Source organism: Bacillus rossius, chromosome 17 (assembly GCF_032445375.1).
Source record: "Bacillus rossius redtenbacheri isolate Brsri chromosome 17, Brsri_v3, whole genome shotgun sequence".
NCBI classification, from domain to species: Eukaryota; Metazoa; Arthropoda; class Insecta; order Phasmatodea; family Bacillidae; genus Bacillus; species Bacillus rossius.
Window position 1 is genome coordinate 26063315 of NC_086344.1, and position 19789 is coordinate 26083103.

Here is a 19789-nt window from a genome sequence, read left to right on the forward strand (position 1 = left end):
TCACACTTACACACACATGCGTGCGCATGCGTGCACTGAGATTAAATACATACTTGCCCACATAATGTACTTTTATTTACAAAGGCAACATATTAAAACACATAATATTTAAATTTTGTGTAGATTGGATGGTACCAGGAAACCATACTGCAAAACGAGCGGACAACACTTGAGTCTTTACTATGATTGGGCTGACGGATTGCCTCTGAACGCCCTTACCTTCAACGACTTAGAATTAATACTTTTATCCATCAAAAAACAAAACAGTTTTACTAAGCAAACATACACCCCACACCCCTCAAAAAATTGTTATTACACAGGGCATTATTTACATGGCAGGAGACCGCACATACGAAGTGCGCAGCTTCAGGTTAGAAATATTGATTAAAATAACTGCTAAAGATGATAATTTGTTTATGAAAAAACTGCACATGAAATACAGACACTTGGTTATTTACACACACATACATACATACATACATACATACATACATACATACATACATACATACACCCTGCATCGCTTCAGATGGAAGTACGATATTTTGAAAACCACTCAAGACTTACATCTGTTTATGAAAAGGAGCTAAAAATTAAAAATTTTCAAAGTTAATTTTAGAGATGAAACATCATGTGCAAGTCCTTGCATGCGAGAACATTTTATTACGCAATTATCTTCATTTTTCCCAAACCATAGGTCTGATGTCTGGATACCACACAAATCTCATACTTAACATATGCACTACGAGATGACTGCGCGCCAGTCCAAGCCCCCTGCGCTTAGAGACGAAACTGCACTAGAAGCATTAGCAAGCATTGCAATTATCTCGCTTCAGTAATGCAGATTCACCTCTGACTAGGTGGACCTCCTGAAACACTAAACATAGGACAGTGAAACACATTAAAATAATGCATTTCAAAATAATTGAATAATATAAAACACTGCATATTTCTCTAGAATCACCACGCAACTGACAGCCCTTTCAATCACAATTCTGCGAATGCTATCACAGAATGCTATATTAAGAAAGAAAGGATCATTCATTCCTTCATTATGGAACACAGTAATACATCACATGAAGAGAAACAAAAAAGGAACACACTTCGTTCTTAGACTCGTGCCGCCTCCTTGACAGAGAGAAAAGTTTTTACACATAAAATAGTATATATTTCTTTTCCAGCGATGAAGCTGTACTAATATCACCTTGACAAGCTTAGATGATCTAGGGAGAGACAAAGTAAATTAATTAACAATAAAAAAGTCGACTAAAATCATTTACAAACAATATACTTAATATTTCTTCGATTACATATTTTTCTCAATTTAATAAATGTGTGAAGACAAAAATTTCCTTAAATCACTATTTATCAATTTTTAACTCTCATGTACATCAGGAAAAAATATATAGTTTCAGGCATTATTAGTTGTAATGTAAAAAATTCAAAACAGTTTCTTTGTGGGATGTGGAATGCTCACTCACGATCGAAAAAAGGAGGTGCTTCGCTGTAACACAAGGGGAGGGGGAAACCATCTTTAAAGTTGTCGTTGCTCATATATTTGGATATATAGTAATCAAGCAAGTAATAACATTTGGTGGTATAATCTCCGGCTGATTAAAGTTTATTTGCTAACATGAATTCACAAATTAAACGAATCTCTAAGTACATTTGCTTATCTTTTATAGAAAAAAAATGCACAGATTGATTTTTTATCATAAATAACCAGGAGCACACTAAAAAAACCAACGAAATTCTCGCCAATAATAACCAACAGCACGCGAACAATAGAAAAAAAAACATTTTCTCAGTAATCATATACAGCATGCGGAGAAAATCACCAAAATATTGTCAAGAATATCCATTAATACATGTAGAATACCAATAAAGTCTTGACATAAAAAAGGCTGAAGTGCACAGACAAAAATCATCAAATTCTTGTCAGGTAAAAAAAGCAGAAGCACATGAAAAAAAAAACCCAACAAAATTCTAACACAGTAAAGTTGAAGCACACGTAGAAATCTATCGAAATTTCATGTGAAAAAATAGGAGCACTCAGAGAAAACCATCAGGGAGAAGATGTTTAAAAACATCATAAATTATCAATTGTTTAAGCAAAGAGTTCACAAGCTGACTTGTGCTAGAACTCTCATGTTACTTAAGCAAAGAGTTCACAAGCTGACTTGTGCTAGAACTCTCATGTTGCTTAAGCAAAGAGTTCACAAGCTGACTTGTGCTAGAACTCTCATGTAGCTTAAGCAATGAGTTCACAAGCTGACTTGTGCTAGAACTCTCATGTTGCTTAAGCAAAGAGATCTGGCACAAGTCAGCTTGTGAACTCTTTGCTTAAACAATTGATAATTTATGATGTTTTTAAACATCTTCTCCCTGATGGTTTTCTCTGAGTGCTCCTATTTTTTCACATGAAATTTCGATAGATTTCTACGTGTGCTTCAACTTTACTGTGTTAGAATTTTGTTGGGTTTTTTTTTTCATGTGCTTCTGCTTTTTTTACCTGACAAGAATTTGATGATTTTTGTCTGTGCACTTCAGCCTTTTTTATGTCAAGACTTTATTGGTATTCTACATGTATTAATGGATATTCTTGACAATATTTTGGTGATTTTCTCCGCATGCTGTATATGATTACTGAGAAAATGTTTTTTTTTCTATTGTTCGCGTGCTGTTGGTTATTATTGGCGAGAATTTCGTTGGTTTTTTTAGTGTGCTCCTGGTTATTTATGATAAAAAATCAATCTGTGCATTTTTTTTCTATAAAAGATAAGCAAATGTACTTAGAGATTCGTTTAATTTGTGAATTCATGTTAGCAAATAAACTTTAATCAGCCGGAGATTATACCACCAAATGTTATTACTTGCTTGATTACTATATATCCAAATATATGAGCAACGACAACTTTAAAGATGGTTTCCCCCTCCCCTTGTGTTACAGCGAAGCACCTCCTTTTTTCGATCGTGAGTGAGCATTCCACATCCCACAAAGAAACTGTTTTGAATTTTTTACATTACAACTAATAATGCCTGAAACTATATATTTTTTCCTGATGTACATGAGAGTTAAAAATTGATAAATAGTGATTTAAGGAAATTTTTGTCTTCACACATTTATTAAATTGAGAAAAATATGTAATCGAAGAAATATTAAGTATATTGTTTGTAAATGATTTTAGTCGACTTTTTTATTGTTAATTAATTTACTTTGTCTCTCCCTAGATCATCTAAGCTTGTCAAGGTGATATTAGTACAGCTTCATCGCTGGAAAAGAAATATATACTATTTTATGTGTAAAAACTTTTCTCTCTGTCAAGGAGGCGGCACGAGTCTAAGAACGAAGTGTGTTCCTTTTTTGTTTCTCTTCATGTGATGTATTACTGTGTTCCATAATGAAGGAATGAATGATCCTTTCTTTCTTAATATAGCATTCTGTGATAGCATTCGCAGAATTGTGATTGAAAGGGCTGTCAGTTGCGTGGTGATTCTAGAGAAATATGCAGTGTTTTATATTATTCAATTATTTTGAAATGCATTATTTTAATGTGTTTCACTGTCCTATGTTTAGTGTTTCAGGAGGTCCACCTAGTCAGAGGTGAATCTGCATTACTGAAGCGAGATAATTGCAATGCTTGCTAATGCTTCTAGTGCAGTTTCGTCTCTAAGCGCAGGGGGCTTGGACTGGCGCGCAGTCATCTCGTAGTGCATATGTTAAGTATGAGATTTGTGTGGTATCCAGACATCAGACCTATGGTTTGGGAAAAATGAAGATAATTGCGTAATAAAATGTTCTCGCATGCAAGGACTTGCACATGATGTTTCATCTCTAAAATTAACTTTGAAAATTTTTAATTTTTAGCTCCTTTTCATAAACAGATGTAAGTCTTGAGTGGTTTTCAAAATATCGTACTTCCATCTGAAGCGATGCAGGGTGTATGTATGTATGTATGTATGTATGTATGTATGTATGTATGTATGTATGTATGTGTGTGTAAATAACCAAGTGTCTGTATTTCATGTGCAGTTTTTTCATAAACAAATTATCATCTTTAGCAGTTATTTTAATCAATATTTCTAACCTGAAGCTGCGCACTTCGTATGTGCGGTCTCCTGCCATGTAAATAATGCCCTGTGTAATAACAATTTTTTGAGGGGTGTGGGGTGTATGTTTGCTTAGTAAAACTGTTTTGTTTTTTGATGGATAAAAGTATTAATTCTAAGTCGTTGAAGGTAAGGGCGTTCAGAGGCAATCCGTCAGCCCAATCATAGTAAAGACTCAAGTGTTGTCCGCTCGTTTTGCAGTATGGTTTCCTGGTACCATCCAATCTACACAAAATTTAAATATTATGTGTTTTAATATGTTGCCTTTGTAAATAAAAGTACATTATGTGGGCAAGTATGTATTTAATCTCAGTGCACGCATGCGCACGCATGTGTGTGTAAGTGTGAGCCAGTGTGTGGTATGATGGTTAAGTCTAACATGTAAATAAAACCTGTATGAGATAATATAATTTTTAATTTCTAGATGCAGTAACAGCATCCTAGGATGAAATTTCTACCATAAGGTTTAAGGGAAGTATATTTTGTTTGGTCTTACAGAATTTTAGCGTGATGGTGAAGCAGCATCATTGTATGAGGGGAAGAGAGGGAGATGTTTTATTTGACCAATGAAAAGAGAGCTTAAGGAAAGTCTCCTTAAATGGTTGTGAAAAGGGTTTGTTCCTGGAACATCAGCAAAATGTGTCATTCTGTGGATGTTCAACTGATTGTTCGCAATGAAATGCTAAAAAATTTTAAACGAATGTTGGTCATAATAAATGTAGGTTAAATTTTTAATGTTGTAGTTTTGTAATGTGTTCTTACTTTTAACAAATGTATTAAACTTACCCGATTTATTTTTTATTTATTTCCTTACATATCTATAATGAATATTTAGCTGTATTTTCCTCGAACTCAGCTTGAGTGCTTCGTAATGACACTTTAACGAGTCTGTTGCCGTAGACCATGACTGCTACCTGAGCGCCTCATGGCGCCACAAAGTCGGGCGACTAATGGATCTGTTGTGACATGCACGGTCAAGTCTATTGTTCGGGTCCCCTCGGCACTGCGAGACGACATTTCTGAGTGATGAGTCACGATGCATGAAGTGCCTCGCGACCTAATCTCTCATCACCTAGGTCATTAGTGGTTTTACCCGAGAGTGGTTTCCTATGTTAAGTTATTACCTACATTTCTACCTCCCACCCCTCACAGACCTGCTACGACCTGCGCATGAGTCATGCTGGGTTTTTCCGAAGACAATGGTACTTCCCCTCCACATACTATGTTCCTATTGGTAGGTTCGGTAAAAATACTATGTTCCTAATGGTTTTTCCAAGAACAAGCAGGTCCGCGGCTATAAAAGGCCGGGATTAGCTGTCGGAGCTTCATTGTAATCTTGGAGTTTGAGTGAGCTAGTTCGTGTGTGAGTTTAGCTGCTACCACGATTTCTACCGCCAACGCTACTTTGTGTTCTACAGCTCCACTTCATCTTTTTCTGAGGTATGCTACATGTTTCGTTAACATTGAATGTTTCTCAGCTTTTTCGTAGGTTATCAGCTAACTAGTTTTTTTCTCTGTACACTTATGTGTGGGTAACCAGGAATTGTTTAGCTTAAACTTTTAACAGTACTTTAAAATTCTAGCATTTTTGGGTTGTGCATTAGAGTAGTTTTGAGGTTATGTAATCAATCATTTTTAGTTAACATTGAATATTTTTCAGCTTTGACTTTTATCAGTACTTTAAATATTCTACCATTTTTAGGATTGTACATGAATGAAGGAGTAGCTTTGAGGTTATGTTTGTAACTTTTTTTTATTTAGTAACATTGCTAACAGTTTAGGTTAGTAAGCTTGAGGGCTAGAGTTTTAAGGTTATGTTTGCAACTTTTTTTATTTAGTAACATTGCTATCAAGTTAGGTTATTAAGCTTGATGGCTAGAGTTTTGAGGTTATGTTTGTAACTTTTTTATTTATTACATTGCTATCAAGTTAGGTTAGAAAGCTTGAGGGCTAGAGTTTTGAGGTTATGTTTGCAACTTTTTTATTTAGTAACATTGCTAGTAGTTTAGGTTAGAAAGCTTGAGGCTAGAGTTTTGAGGATATGTTTGTTTTCATGTAACATCTAGCTACATTGTTTTCTTTATTCTTATGTTATAGTTCTCCGTACGTCGAGCTTCCTTCGCGTGTTCCGTACGTTGAGACCAGTCTACCGATTGTCGAGATGGCATTTACCGCGCAGAAATGCCGTTTCTGCTCTGCTACCTTCACGGCAGCTAAGAACCGCTACCGGCACGAGCGACAGTGTGCCGAGAACCAGCATCGTGACTACCAGCAGTGCCACCTATGTGGCAAGATGGTCGCACGCAGCGACAAGATGCAGCAGCACCTGTCAACATGTACTGGTGCTGTCGCCACGACATCAGGCACCCGGTGTAGCTTCTGCTATAAGGCCTTCGCCCGTGCTGATGTCGCCAGACTACATGAGAAGTCGGCTTGCGGTCTTAACCCTAACCGCATAGCACATTCCTGCACGAACTGTGCTAAAGAGTTCGTCAGGGCTGACACTCTTCGCAACCACATTAAGGTGTGCAAGGGGCCTGCTCCGCCTCCAACAAAGAAGCAGAGAATGGCAGCAGTTAAGCCAGCAGTACTGCCTAAACCATCGACCAGCCGAACAAAGGTGGTGACCGGCGCGGGTTTGGCCAATACCCATGGCTTCATCACCGCCGAAGTGGGATTCAAGGGCAACTTGAAGACTTATGCTGCTGTAAATACATCAAGTTCTGCCAAGGACATTTGTACGTACCTGGACTCCATCAAGGCAAAAATAATAAGCCAACTTGAGGAGGAGATTGAAGAGAATGGACTGCTGAAGTTTAATGTCGTTCTTGAGTGCGACTACGAAAAACCAGTAGATGCCTGTGAAGACAAGAGGGCCTTCAAAACCATGAATGTTCCCCTCTACGCAGTTCATGAGGTGGAGGAGGCAGTTACCGAGTCCATCTCCAAGATCTGCAAGGAGGAGGAAGATTACATGGGTAAGGGGTCCGGATGGACTTTGTCGGCCGTTAAGCGACTTCAACTCCGAATAAACAAGCTTGATCCACTCCGTGCCAGCTCCTACATTGAATTACCTACTTCCATCAAAGACAAATACGCTGTGATCAATCCGCAAAACCTCGAAGACCACATGTGCTTCAAGTGGTCAATTCTTGTTAAGTACGTGGAAGGTGAGCATCCTGAACGTGTCAACCAGCGCTACCATGACTTGGAGGGGAAGTTCAACTTCAACAACATTGACTCCCCTACTCCAATCAAGCAAATACCGCTGTTTGAAAAATAGAACCCCGGAGTCTCCATCAACATTTACAGTATCGACGAGAATCTGAATGTTGTTCCTGCACGAGTCGCTCCTGAAGAAAAAGAACATCATTTCGATCTTCTGCTCTTGGTCAATGACAATTCGTCCCATTTCGCCTACATCAATAATTTTTCTGCTCTGGTTCGGTCCCAAATCACTACACACACTGAGGCTATTCATGTTTGCAAAAGATGCTTCAAGCATTATGATGATCAGGATAGGGTTAGCGGGCTTACTGGTCTTCAGTGTTTGGAAAAACACAGTGAGCTCTGTAAACAGCATGCTGCTGTTAGGATGGAAATGCCCCAGGTTGATGAAAATGGTTTGCCTCCTGTTTTGAAGTTCAAAAACTTCCATCACAGTGATAAAATTCCCATCGTGGTATATTGCGACTTTGAAGCTATTCTGGAGAAAATCCATACATGTCACCCGAATCCTGATGAAGCATACACACTGCAGTATCAAAAGCATAAAGCGTACAGCTACTGCATTTACGTGAAAGCAGATAACTCCGTGATTCCAGTACACCTCACTTCTTCACTTCCTTCACAGCCTGAAGTGTATCGCGGTTGTGACGCAGAAGATAAATTCATATCCCGCATTGTGGAGATTGGACATGACGTGCAGAAAATATTTTCTATGTCTGTTCCTATGACTCCGCTCACACATGCACAAAACACTGCTTTTCTGCAAGCAAGGTGTTGTTGCTACTGTGGAGGAAAGTTTGGAGGGGTCGTAAAGAAAGTTCGTGATCATAATCACTTCACCGGCGAATTTATTGGACCTGCATGTAATGACTGCAACCTTCTCAGGCGCAGACCAAAAAAGATGATTGTGTTCTTCCACAACCTGGCGTACGACCAGAACTTCATTATCAGGAAGTTGGGGTACGACACTAAAGACATCTTCATCATTCCTAATTCGGAAGAGAAGTTGATAACTTTTTCCAAGAAGTTGCATGATAAGTTCAGCATTCAGTTTGTCGATACGTTCCGTTTCATGAGTCGGGGTCTTGCTTCGCTCGCAGAGTTCTTGCCTGCAGACAAGTTTGTCAGTACTGCTGAGTTTTTCGCTCCTGATGAGTTGGAGTTGGTTACTCGCAAGGGAGTCTTCCCCTACGACTTCGTTGATTCTTTTGCTCGACTAGACGATACTAGTCTTCCATCTATCGATGAGTTCTTTAATATTCTGACTGATTCTGGTATTTCCGAGGCGGATTACTCTCACGCACAAAATGTCTGGGACAAGTTTCAGTGTGCTACTTTGGGGGAGTACGCTGACTTGTACCTAAAGACGGATGTCCTGATTTTGGCGGACGTATTCGAGAATTTTCGCAGTCTTTGCTTGGAGACGTACAGTCTAGACCCGTCACACTACATTTCCTGTCCTGGGTTCGCTTTCGATGCGATGCTTCGCACCACAGGAGTACAACTCGAGCTTCTGACAGATTACGATATGTATATGTTTGTGGAAGCAGGTATTCGTGGGGGTGTAGCGCAAAGCATCAAACGTCATTGTGTGGGTAACAACAAATACGTTCCTGAGACACATGATGTGTCCAAGCCATCCACATATCTACAGTACATTGATGCAAATAATTTGTACGGGTGGGCGATGTCGCTGTCGCTTCCGATTCGACATTTCAAATGGTCAGACACATCTATTGATGTCATGACTATTCCAGAAAATTCTCCTATCGGGTACATTATCGAATGTGACGTGGAGTACCCTACTGAACTCCACGAAAGTCACAAAGACCTTCCGTTTCTCCCCATCAATCAATGTCCGCCCGGCTCCAAACAATCAAAGCTCATGACAACACTAGAAATTAAGGAACATTACATTGTACACTACAGAAACCTCCAGCAAGCAGTATCACATGGGTTGATAGTTACTAAGGTACACAGAGTCCTCCAGTTTGAGCAGTCGGCGTGGTTGGAGCCATACATTAAGCTCAACACCAATAAGCGCAAGGCTGCAGCCAACGAATTCGAGAAGGAGTTCTTTAAGCTCGTTGTAAACAGTACTTTCGGGAAACTGATGGAGAACAAGAGGCGGAGGCTCAAAATTGAGTTGGTATGTTCCGAGAAGCGGTTCAAGAAACTGGTGTGTCGTCCATCCTTCAAGGACCGCACAATGTATGAACCGAACTTGACTCTAGTCCATCTGAACCATGAGACCATAATTTTCGATAAGCCAATCTATGCCGGACTCGCAGTACTTGATCTCTCAAAAACACTCATGTACGACTTCCATTACAGCACAATGAAACCCAGATATGCAGAAAACATTCATCTGGCATACATGGACACCGATAGTTTCGTATACGAGATACAAACCGATGATTTCTACCATGACCTCAAAGCCGATCCTACACTCATGGAGAAGTTCGACACCAGCTGCTACCCTTCCGACCACCCTTGCTTCTCCCCCATCAACAAAAAGGTTGTCGGAAAGTTTAAGGATGAGTGTGGGGGGAAAGTGATGAGTGAGATTGTCGGTCTGCGGGCCAAACTGTATGCATACAAGTGTGGTGACAAAGTTGAGAAGAAGGCCAAGGGTATCCAGCGGTGTGTGGTCAAAAACCGCATAACATTCAGTGACTACCTGGATGCCCTGCACGATCACCACACACGACGAGTAGCAGTTAGGGCCATACGCTCGAGGCAGCAGGTGCTCTATAGCGAGAGCACAAATAAGCTGGCCATAACATGGGAGGATGATAAGCGCCAAATATGTGAGGATGGCATCCATACGGTTCCCCACGGCTATGTTGGAGATGAATTATCTGTTGTATAGTTCCAGTCTTTTTGTTGTAAACAGTTTTCGTTTTTGTATATAGTTTCTGTTTTTTTTATAGCTTCGTTTGACAAGTATATTTTTCTCTCCTTGAGGGTTTTGTTTTGTACAATATATTTCTTTGATTCAGTAAATATAATTTTACCTACATATCGCTTATTATTTTTTTTAATTAATGCCCTATATTCCTCAAGGTACTTATACTTAATTTGATATCGTAAAATGATCATGTAATTAGACACAAACACCTAAAATATCTGTTTCCATGCAGCTTTTAAACACAGGAACGCAAACACGAACACTAAGAAATGATATTATACACAAACACCTAAATATCTGCTTCCATGCAGTTTTAAACACGAATACACAAACATTAATTTATTTAGTATGTTTACATGTATGATAGGACTATGAAAAATTTCTGGTCAGCTAAGATGGAGTAATAAATGTTTTTTAAATTATCATTACTTTAACTAACGCATCCACAACGACAGTATTGATAACATATATTTTAGTTAAAACCTATAAGTGATAAGACTTTAAGAAAAAATGTCGGTTACAACAACAAAGTGACTGTGGATTTTGTGGATCTTGTGGATTCTGTGGATTTTGGTCTATAAGGTTCATAACAATGTTGGTAGAGAATTGTAACTCGACCTTACATACACTAACATACTTTAGAAACCTACAACCGATGACGACACCCACCAGATGAAATCAAGATGGTAGTCTCCACTAAATAAGATGGCTGCCTCCAGCAGACAACGATGGTATATTTTTTTTCCTGATTTTCTAAGTCAATAATTATGATTTTCCAAGATGGTGGATGTAACGAAAAATTGTAACAGGAATGAGTGGGGTGTTCGATGACGATGTCATTGTAACAGAGGGGTGGGGGTGCTAGATGATGTATTTGTAATTTAGAGGAGTGGGGTGTTCGATGCGTAGGTTTTTAATTAAAATTTTATTAAATAATGTTTTTAATTTTATTTTAAAATTTTGATTATTTAATTATTTTAAATTTTTTTCATTAAAATCGGATAATAAATAAAGATTTTCAAGATGGCGGACGAAACTCAAAATGGCGGAATGATCTAGAAAACAAAATGGAGGAAAGTTCTAGAAAAACAAAATGGCCTCCGGGTTCAAAGGTCAAGGTCAAATCCAAGATGGCTGCAGGAAGTGATGTAATCCAAGATGGCCGCCGGAAATGACGTAATCCAAGATGGCCCCCGGAAATGACGTAATCCAAGATGGTCGCCGGAAGTGACGTAAACCAAGATGGCCGCCGTGGCTCCCCGGCTCCCCCACCACCCACCGGTGTCCCCATACATACTATAATTACCTACTTTGGTACTAACTCCATGTTAAATAATTTACATTCATTGAATTGAAGACATTAAAAGATTACATTTCTGTAATCTGAGATGAGTTTTGATAAAATATGCTGATTAATTTAATGATTTTTTGTTGCATTTCGGTGCTTTATAATGTGTTATCTTCCATTTTGGTTTTATAATGGTGTGTGGTCATGTATTTCAGTGTTATTTTGGCTTGATTGTAATTCACTATATAATCTTGTCCCCTAAATATGATCCAGATTTTGCAGATACCGAATGCATCACATATTAAAAAGGCAGAATTTCATTAACTCCTGTTCTAAAGAATTATTTGTAATTGCTCCTTGTCTTGTAAGATTTAATAAATATCATTTTAGTGCTCTGATAAGAGATTGTATTTTCAGGGAAATGAGACTGCTGGACTTCATTTCGAGGTACCCCAAAGTCCAAGGAGACGAGGTTATTGTACTCAGTCCGGAGCAGGAAAGAAACGTTCAAGTGAAACGTAAAGCAGTTGTTTCGCCTGGGTTTCCTGTCTGGAAGAAGGTAATGATGAGCCAGTTCAATTATTTTTTTTTAAAATGTCATATTTAAATTGTTGAAAATGTTTTAAACATGTTTACCTGATTCCGTTTAGACTTGTCATAATTACATTGTGCTGTTAAGTACGTGAAGGTGGATAGACTTCAGAGTTTGTAATGATTCTGGATATTTTTTTTTTTTTTTTTTTAGTAATTCTGTCCTGCTCCTTAATTAGCTTTACAGTTGTTTCTACTTTAGCTGAAAACAACAACTGTGCATCATATTTTTTTAAATATTTGTGTCACTTGTCATGGAAATTTTGTGCACGGTTTCAAAATTTATGTATGAAAGTGGGTCATTGAAAGCCAGCCATTTTAAAGCAACTAGGGTTTGGACATCTCGATTAAAGTCATTAAATTCCTGCGATTTTTTAGCTTTTGTTTGCAACGTTTACTTACCATGTTCTGTAATTTGGATTTAACTTAAGGAGTTTCAGTGCTAAGTTCCAGTCCAATGCTCCTGATTTTAATAATCCACAGTTTTCCAAAGTTACTTCAAGCAAATACCAGGTTGGTTCAGAACCAAAGATTATGGCCAAATTGTTATTACCCCTTTTTTTTTCAGTTGTGTAGTATGTCTGCATTTGATGGTCTCGCTGTTAATGTAATGTTAAACCACATAACATGTATACATCAAGGGGTGGCAGAAGGTGTTCATCATTAGAAAGTAAAATTTTAAAAATATAAATTTTTTTGTATATTTTATGTTTGTTTTAAATTAAAAATATAAAAGAACATACAACAAGTTCAACCTAACCTGTTAACATTGCCATACACAAAATTTGCATCGTATATATACATTAAATTTTTTTTAACAAGGAAACTGATACTGTTTATATACAGAAGTCAGTTCATATTAAGTCTTGAAACACTGTTGCAGATTGCGGTTTGGTTTTCCCCCTGACGATCTGACTCTTAAAGTGCTAGATTATTAGAGGGTTTATGACTCCCTCTGACCCACTGGTCCTGCCATCCCTGGATGAATCAATAAATCAACCAGTTTTATCACATGTTGTATTCGTCTAGGCACGAACTGCCCGAGAGAGCGAAGGAGGTCGCTCCGTGCTGGTGAAGAAGAAGCTGTCGCTCTCCGACGACGCTGCCTCTCCGGAGAAGAAGAACAGGGTGCAGTCGTCCCGCGAGGACGTGAAGCCGCCGTCGTCTCCCGAGGTGCGGACCGTGTCGTCGTCGGAGTCCCCACCGGGGAGGAAGAAAGTCCAAGCCACTCTCGACCAGTTCTTCTCCGTCTCCCGGCCGGCCGCCGCCGACAGAAAGACCGACGATCCTCCCAGGAATGAGGCGCCGCCAACCGAAGAAACGCAGTCGGAGGATGAGACGGTGCCCGGGGCTGAACCCTCGGGACAGGACGAACTTCCGCAGACCAGCATCGCTCTGCCTGGCGTCGAGGAGGTACCGAGGCGAGAAGAAGATGTGCTTGTGGTCGAGGAAACATCCAAAGGAGAAACGGACGAACAGCTGGTGAAGGAAGTACCGAAGCATGAACCGGACGACGTGGCACCCAGGGGCGACGTTCCCGACGGGCTGACTCCGAAAACCAGAAAATCCCGCAGGCTCAATTTGAATTCGTCCGTGGGTGACGAAATCCGTGTGAAGACCGAAGCTCTTCCCGTGGACGATAGCTCGGCCGTCCCCAGCTCGCCGGCGGAGGCGTCCCGGAGGTCCGGGGACGACTCGGACGACGACGAGTGGCAGCCGAGCAGGCTCCGGGAGCGGGCGGGGCCCGGCGAGAAGCCCCAGGCCCCCGCGTCGCAGGGGGGGGAGGAGGCGTTCTACCAGTTCAGCCTGGTGCACACGCAGATCGTGCTGGACGACAACCCGGGCTGGGGGCGGGACAAGGTGGACTCGTACGTGCGCATGCTGTGGAACAACCTGGACGACGGGGACAAGACCAAGTAAGCACCGTGCAGTCTGGTTGTGTGTAGCGTAGTGGCCGTAGTGGTAGGACACCTGACTCGCGTTTCAGATCCCCTGCCCGGCAGACGGCATTCAAGTTTTTCCGTGGTCTCGTGAATGAAACTGCAGGATGTCCATATTCTGGGAAGTCAGACAATAGTCAGGGAAGTTGAAATTTATTATGGTATTGATTTTAAAATCTGGAAAAGCCACAATTTAAATTTGAGGGGTAAATGTCATGCTCCAGTTTGCCATCACCCAGATATTGCATACATTTTTTTTTTTTTTTTTTTTGATGGTGGTTTTAGTGCATAGTCATAGTTCTGTGTGAACTAGTAAAATTATATGGATGGTGGAAGCTGGGTTATCTTTATGTCTTTCAGAAAATTGCAAAATAGCTAAATTATTTTTTAGAAAATCATTAGTTAAATTTGTAATTTAGGTCATGGAAAAGTCAGGGATATTTTTCTACTGATTTGTGTGGACACACTGAAACCAATATTTTAAAAGGGGGAAAGTTTTTGTTCTGACAGTTATTTCCAGAATTGATTAATTGAACAATTATGCTTTCACCAGGCTAGATTTTTTTCTCTGACTGCTTACCCTTAATTCACTTTGGTAGTGTTAACATAATGAGTCCACTCCTCTCACAACAACAATATTGTGAAGATGTTGATCTCGCAGCTTTGACAAGAAAAATATTCAAATGTCTTTTTACGCAGTTGAATTTTGAGCCCCACACTGTTCACCGCGTGAACCTGCTGTGTTTTAAGTAGTCGGATCACACGCCTCCCACCGAAGCGATCTGGACTCAAGTTCCAGCTGGGCTGAACTCGAATGTTTCACGAGTGGGTAACATAACGCATGTTTATGTGAACCGTGGGCTTTCACGAGGTACTCCTGTTTGCCCCATGTGTTCATTCCGCCAATCCTCCATTCTAATCTAATTCAACACCATCTCAATTAAGCCATTCAAGATCGCCAACAACACATGCCAGCAACACCACCTTCCGAACTTGGCAACTGTCTGCCACATCGTCCGACAACTCACTACCGTTACCTACCTCTCAAACGTATGAAATGTGTTCAGGAGGGGCGAGAGAGAGATAGAGTGATTGGGGGGATCAGAGAGGGGGTAGGTTTAGGTATTTGGGGGAGGGGAAAAAGATTGAAGTCACCTTCTAGATACAAACATTCAATTTAAACTGAGTATTTGATTTTAAAAATTAATAAGTTATTATAAAATGTTTTGCCCAAGGGGGGTAAGAGGGAAAGCAAATGTTACTTCCTGTGTTAGGGGAGAGGAGGGAGAGCAATGGAAAAAAATGGAGGGTTGGAGCAGAACCACCTTCTTTCCCATACTTATCTACAGTTGTTTTGCCCTATACTTTCCCAGTGTTCATGCACCACTGATTCTAATAACCAGCTCACTTCAGGACCAAATACTGTGTCTGATAAAATTCAATTTCACTTCATGTCATAGGATGGTACTTTTGGGGCATTAAATATCTAAAATCCACAACGTCAACTGGGCCAGATGGAGTAGCTAACACATATCTTGGAAGGGATGTTCGCAACAACTCGTGCCTTTGCTGCAACATATACTTAACAATAGCATCAAAACTTAAGTTTTCCTTGCCAATTTGGTAAATGGCTAACGTTAAGTCTTGATTCATTCATTTTGTCCTACGTATTACTGATTTAAATTTTTACTCTGGGTGGCAATTATGTTTGCGTATGAGTGTTAGTTTTCATGTTTCTCCTGTTGTTGAAGGTACGGGAAGAGGACGGACGCGGAGAACAAGAAGAGCGAAGGCGTGAGGGCGGAGAAGCCGCCGAAGCGGCCGCACGCGCGGAAGAAGAAGGAGGTGGAGGCGAGCGATGACGAGAGCAGCTCGTCCGCGAGCAGCGAGGACCAGGACTTCGCCAAGGGGGACGCCCCGAGCGCGCTGGCGTTCCGCGAGCGCAAGCCGGCCAGCCTGTTCCGCGGCATGAAGAAGGAGAAGGTGTGCCAGGTGTGCGAGGTGGCCGGGGGCACGGTGAGGTGCAAGGGGCCGTGCCTGGGCGTGTACCACGCGGCGTGCCTGCCGGGGGCGGGCGTGGTCGCCGAGGCGGCCGTGTCCAGCGACAGCGGCGTGGAGGAGAGTGACTCCGACTCGGGGCCGTCCAGGGGCGACGCCGGGGCCAGCTCTGTCGCGGGGGCAGGGTCCCTGGGGAGGTCTTCGCACAGGGCGAGTCGAGAAGCCCCGCTCCTGGCCGCCGACGGCGAGTGGGTCAAGAGACCTGTCAAGAAGAAGTCGAGGGACGAGGACTCGGAAGAGGACAAGTCCGGTCTGAACTTCTTGTGTCCTAAATGCGCGCAGGGCGTAACGCCACCTTGCTTCGCGTGCGGCAGGGAAGTCAGCGAATCGGGAGAGGAGAAGAAGCAGCGCTGTATCATAGGTAAAGGCAATCATGTTTTAAAAAATTATGTTTTGGCCTTAATGAAGAACGTAGTAATTTTTTCGAGCGTGACAACCATTCAGTTAATTTGTACCTATCGTTTTATTGGTTTTAAGCCAATCTGTATGTACGTAGGCATAATTTTCACTTGTATAATGTTGATAGCTTTTATTCCTGACAAAATATTTTAATAAGGTTCCGTTAGGCTAAAAAAAAATTTTTTCCTTGATTCCAGACAATCAACATCTTTGGCATCTGAAATGTTTTTTGCTGCTAGCGTAATATAGGAAAAGATGATAACCCATCTTAGGATTTCTGGGTTAAGTAAGCACCGATTGGACGGGGCGTTAGAATATGAAAACCTAATGGTAGGAATGTTTTTTGCTTCAATTTGTATTTCTTTTTGTGGCTTAGGACACTTTGGAAGAGATAATTAGTGGCACATGTGAATTAATCCATTGTGAAATAATCCATCAGTGCAAGTGGTGTGTGTCATCTAGAATTAATTATTAATTTGGAAGAAAGCTATAGATTATGTTATACCTGCTCTGACATGCCAAAAATCCTGCAAAAATTATGCATGAAGTATAAAATTCTAAGATGGCAAATTCTTTGCTTTGGACATCAGCCACTAATGTACTGCTTAAGTGGAGGTCTCCAAAGTCATGCTTACCATAAATATTATTTTTAAAAAATAATTTAACCCTTAATTTTTACACTTAATGGACGAATTTAAATTGGACGGAGCCAAGCCGTTCAAGTAACGGCCGGTTGAAGCGTCACTGGCAACTGTGGAATACAAAATGTAAAGAAACAGTCACTGTTAGTGGAATAGGCTATATTGAAATAGTTGTCGTCAATATCACTATTAATTTGAATTCTTTCGAAGTTTATTTAAGGATTTAGCGTTTTCTATGATTTGGGAAGCAAGAGGTTTTAACGTAGAGCATAGTTTTCATGTTTCCAAGTATTAAAACTATCTGAATGGCGAAAGGCTGTCAGGACTTGTTTGGGAAGTAATGTAGTTATCCACATCATAGAAAATAAAAAGGCCGAATTTATTTATTTTTGTGGAGAGGAAAAAGCCAATGGTATGGAAATGCCTACCTTCATCCCGTCTTTACCTACGTATGGGTCACACATTTTATGCCGATTTTTAGTTTAAAAAAAAATGTAGTGAGATTTATGAGAATTTATAACTTTTGATATTATATATGTATGTATATATACAGGGCTAGATTTTAAGGAATATTTTAACCTGCCCAACGGACAGGTGTAATCGAAATTTTGCCTGTCCGCCATCCAATTTGCCTGTCCGCTGTTTTACCCAAATAAAAAAAAATTCAAAGTCGCTGAAAAAGTGAGAAAAAAGGATTTTTGCTATATTTTGCACCTATTTTTATCACACACTTAACATTCTTATTTAATAATCATTTTCAGACGAGTCACTGTCTGAGTCACTGCACGAATTACTTGGCTGATTCTGTATTGAACATCTTCGATAAGGAGGCTGAAAGGGTCGACGTTTTCTCTGAACATTATGATACCAGAGATTTATTGCTGGTGCTGGATCAAACTCACTTTCAGAAGGTGACTGTATTTGAACACGCATGAGGGCAGACAGTGTATCATCATTTAGACAGTTTCGCCAGTCTGTCTTTATAGACTTCATGAGCGAGAACCCTCGCTCACAATCTGCAGTGTGAGCTGGCAGTGATAGCACAAGATCGATGAGAGAGAGTACATTTTCATACTCAGTGTGGTATTTGAGATTGATATCACTCCAATTTGCTTTGGTTACTGGATTATACAGCTGGTAAACTGTGGTCTTTAGACTATTCCATTCCAACTCAATCATTTCACACTTTACTCCATTATTCACAAGGGAGGGAGAAAAAAAGTGTATCAACCTAACGATGCAAGTGTCACCAAACTCTGGCTGAATGCTTGTAGGCCACGTTTTAAAACTACACACATTTGTAGCAGTCAGTAATTCACAGAGTCCAGTTTTCTTATCTCCAAGGCGAGATTCTAAATTTTCAACAATTGCATTTATAACAGCTGTTTTCTTGGGTGTCTGCAAAGGAGCTCCTTTCAACTGCTTAGCTTCATCTTCAATTAATTTGTTGCATGCACGGAGATGAAAGCCATCTTTGTCACAGAGCTTCTGCAACATGGTGATAGTATCACACAGTGACTTTTGTGTTTCTGCTACAGTCAAATAAGGATGTTGCAAAAGTTGTGAAAAGTAACTCAAAATGGAGGTTACATCGCAAAAGAAGTGAATATACTGAAAAAATTCCAAATTGTTCAGTGCATCTTCAATAAATTTGCATGAACCAGCAGTTGATGCATTACACGTTGATTCCTGGCGTAAATTTTCTGCAGTGAGGATAAGTGCAGGAACAATCTTGAGCACATTTGTCAAGGCTCGTTTGGTGTGAGAAACCCAACGAGTGCCTCCAACTCTGGTAGGTACGCAGAACTTGATTCTCAGAGTTTCACAATATTTTTTCAAGATCGCTCGGTGCACTGGACTGTGGTGGAAGAATGCATATAATTTCTTCAAGAAATTTTCCACTTTGAGATTCAATGGTATTTCAGAAAGTGCAGCCTTCAATGCGAGTTCAAGACGGTGTGCTAGACAATGTATAGCAACCAAATTGGGCTGAATTGATTGTTTCAATTTGGTACTAACTCCATTATGCAATCCTCGCATCACTGCTGCACCATCACTTGCAAAGCCTACCAAATGCAGCTTTAAATCTGAAATGGTGAACCCACAATACTCATTTAAAACACACAATATGCAGTCATAAATCAGGGCTGCATTAGGCCTTTCTACATGTTTAACACCTACAAACTTACAATGTATTACCCCTTTAACAGCAAACCTTACATAAACAATGACCTGTTCTTGTACAGCACTGTCTGTAGACTCATCACACATTACTGAAATATATGGTGCACTTCTTAAGTTACTTTCCAATTCCTGGCGTTCTATTTCTGCAATGGAACCCAGAAATTCTTTGCACTTCTTGTCAGTGCGGTAAGTATTACCAACATCCAGGCCTTTCTTTGTGTCAAGTATACACTGCCAAACAAAGTCTGTGAAAGGTCGCCCATGTTTAGCCAGGGCATGAGACGTACGAAACAATATTTCCAGTTTAGTGAAAACATCCTTTTGAATACTTTGTAAGGTCATCTCTGCTTTGGATTGTCCAGGTTTTGTCAGTATTGCATCTTCCATATCTTGAGACTTGTTGTGGGCACTGCTTGTAGCATGCGACGTTAGGTTTTCC

The 19789-nt window shown here is 40.3% G+C and overlaps 2 protein-coding genes across 2 annotated transcripts in view; one reads left to right on the plus strand and one right to left on the minus strand.

Annotated features, from left to right (window-relative positions):
* The window catches only part of LOC134540852 (histone-lysine N-methyltransferase NSD2), a 95876-nt gene that overhangs the window by 23828 nt on the left and 52259 nt on the right, over window positions 1-19789 (plus strand). Inside the window, exons 5-7 of the mRNA XM_063383849.1 lie at window positions 11955-12096; window positions 13158-14044; window positions 15820-16487. Of these exons, the coding sequence (XP_063239919.1) occupies window positions 11955-12096; window positions 13158-14044; window positions 15820-16487 (1697 nt within the window). The remainder of the gene's footprint in view (window positions 1-11954; window positions 12097-13157; window positions 14045-15819; window positions 16488-19789) is intronic.
* The window catches only part of LOC134540853 (DNA repair protein RAD51 homolog 3-like), a 99356-nt gene continuing 93019 nt past the window's right edge, over window positions 13453-19789 (minus strand). Inside the window, exon 10 of the transcript XR_010076523.1 lies at window positions 13453-14186. The gene's annotated coding sequence lies outside the window, so the exon portion shown is untranslated. The remainder of the gene's footprint in view (window positions 14187-19789) is intronic.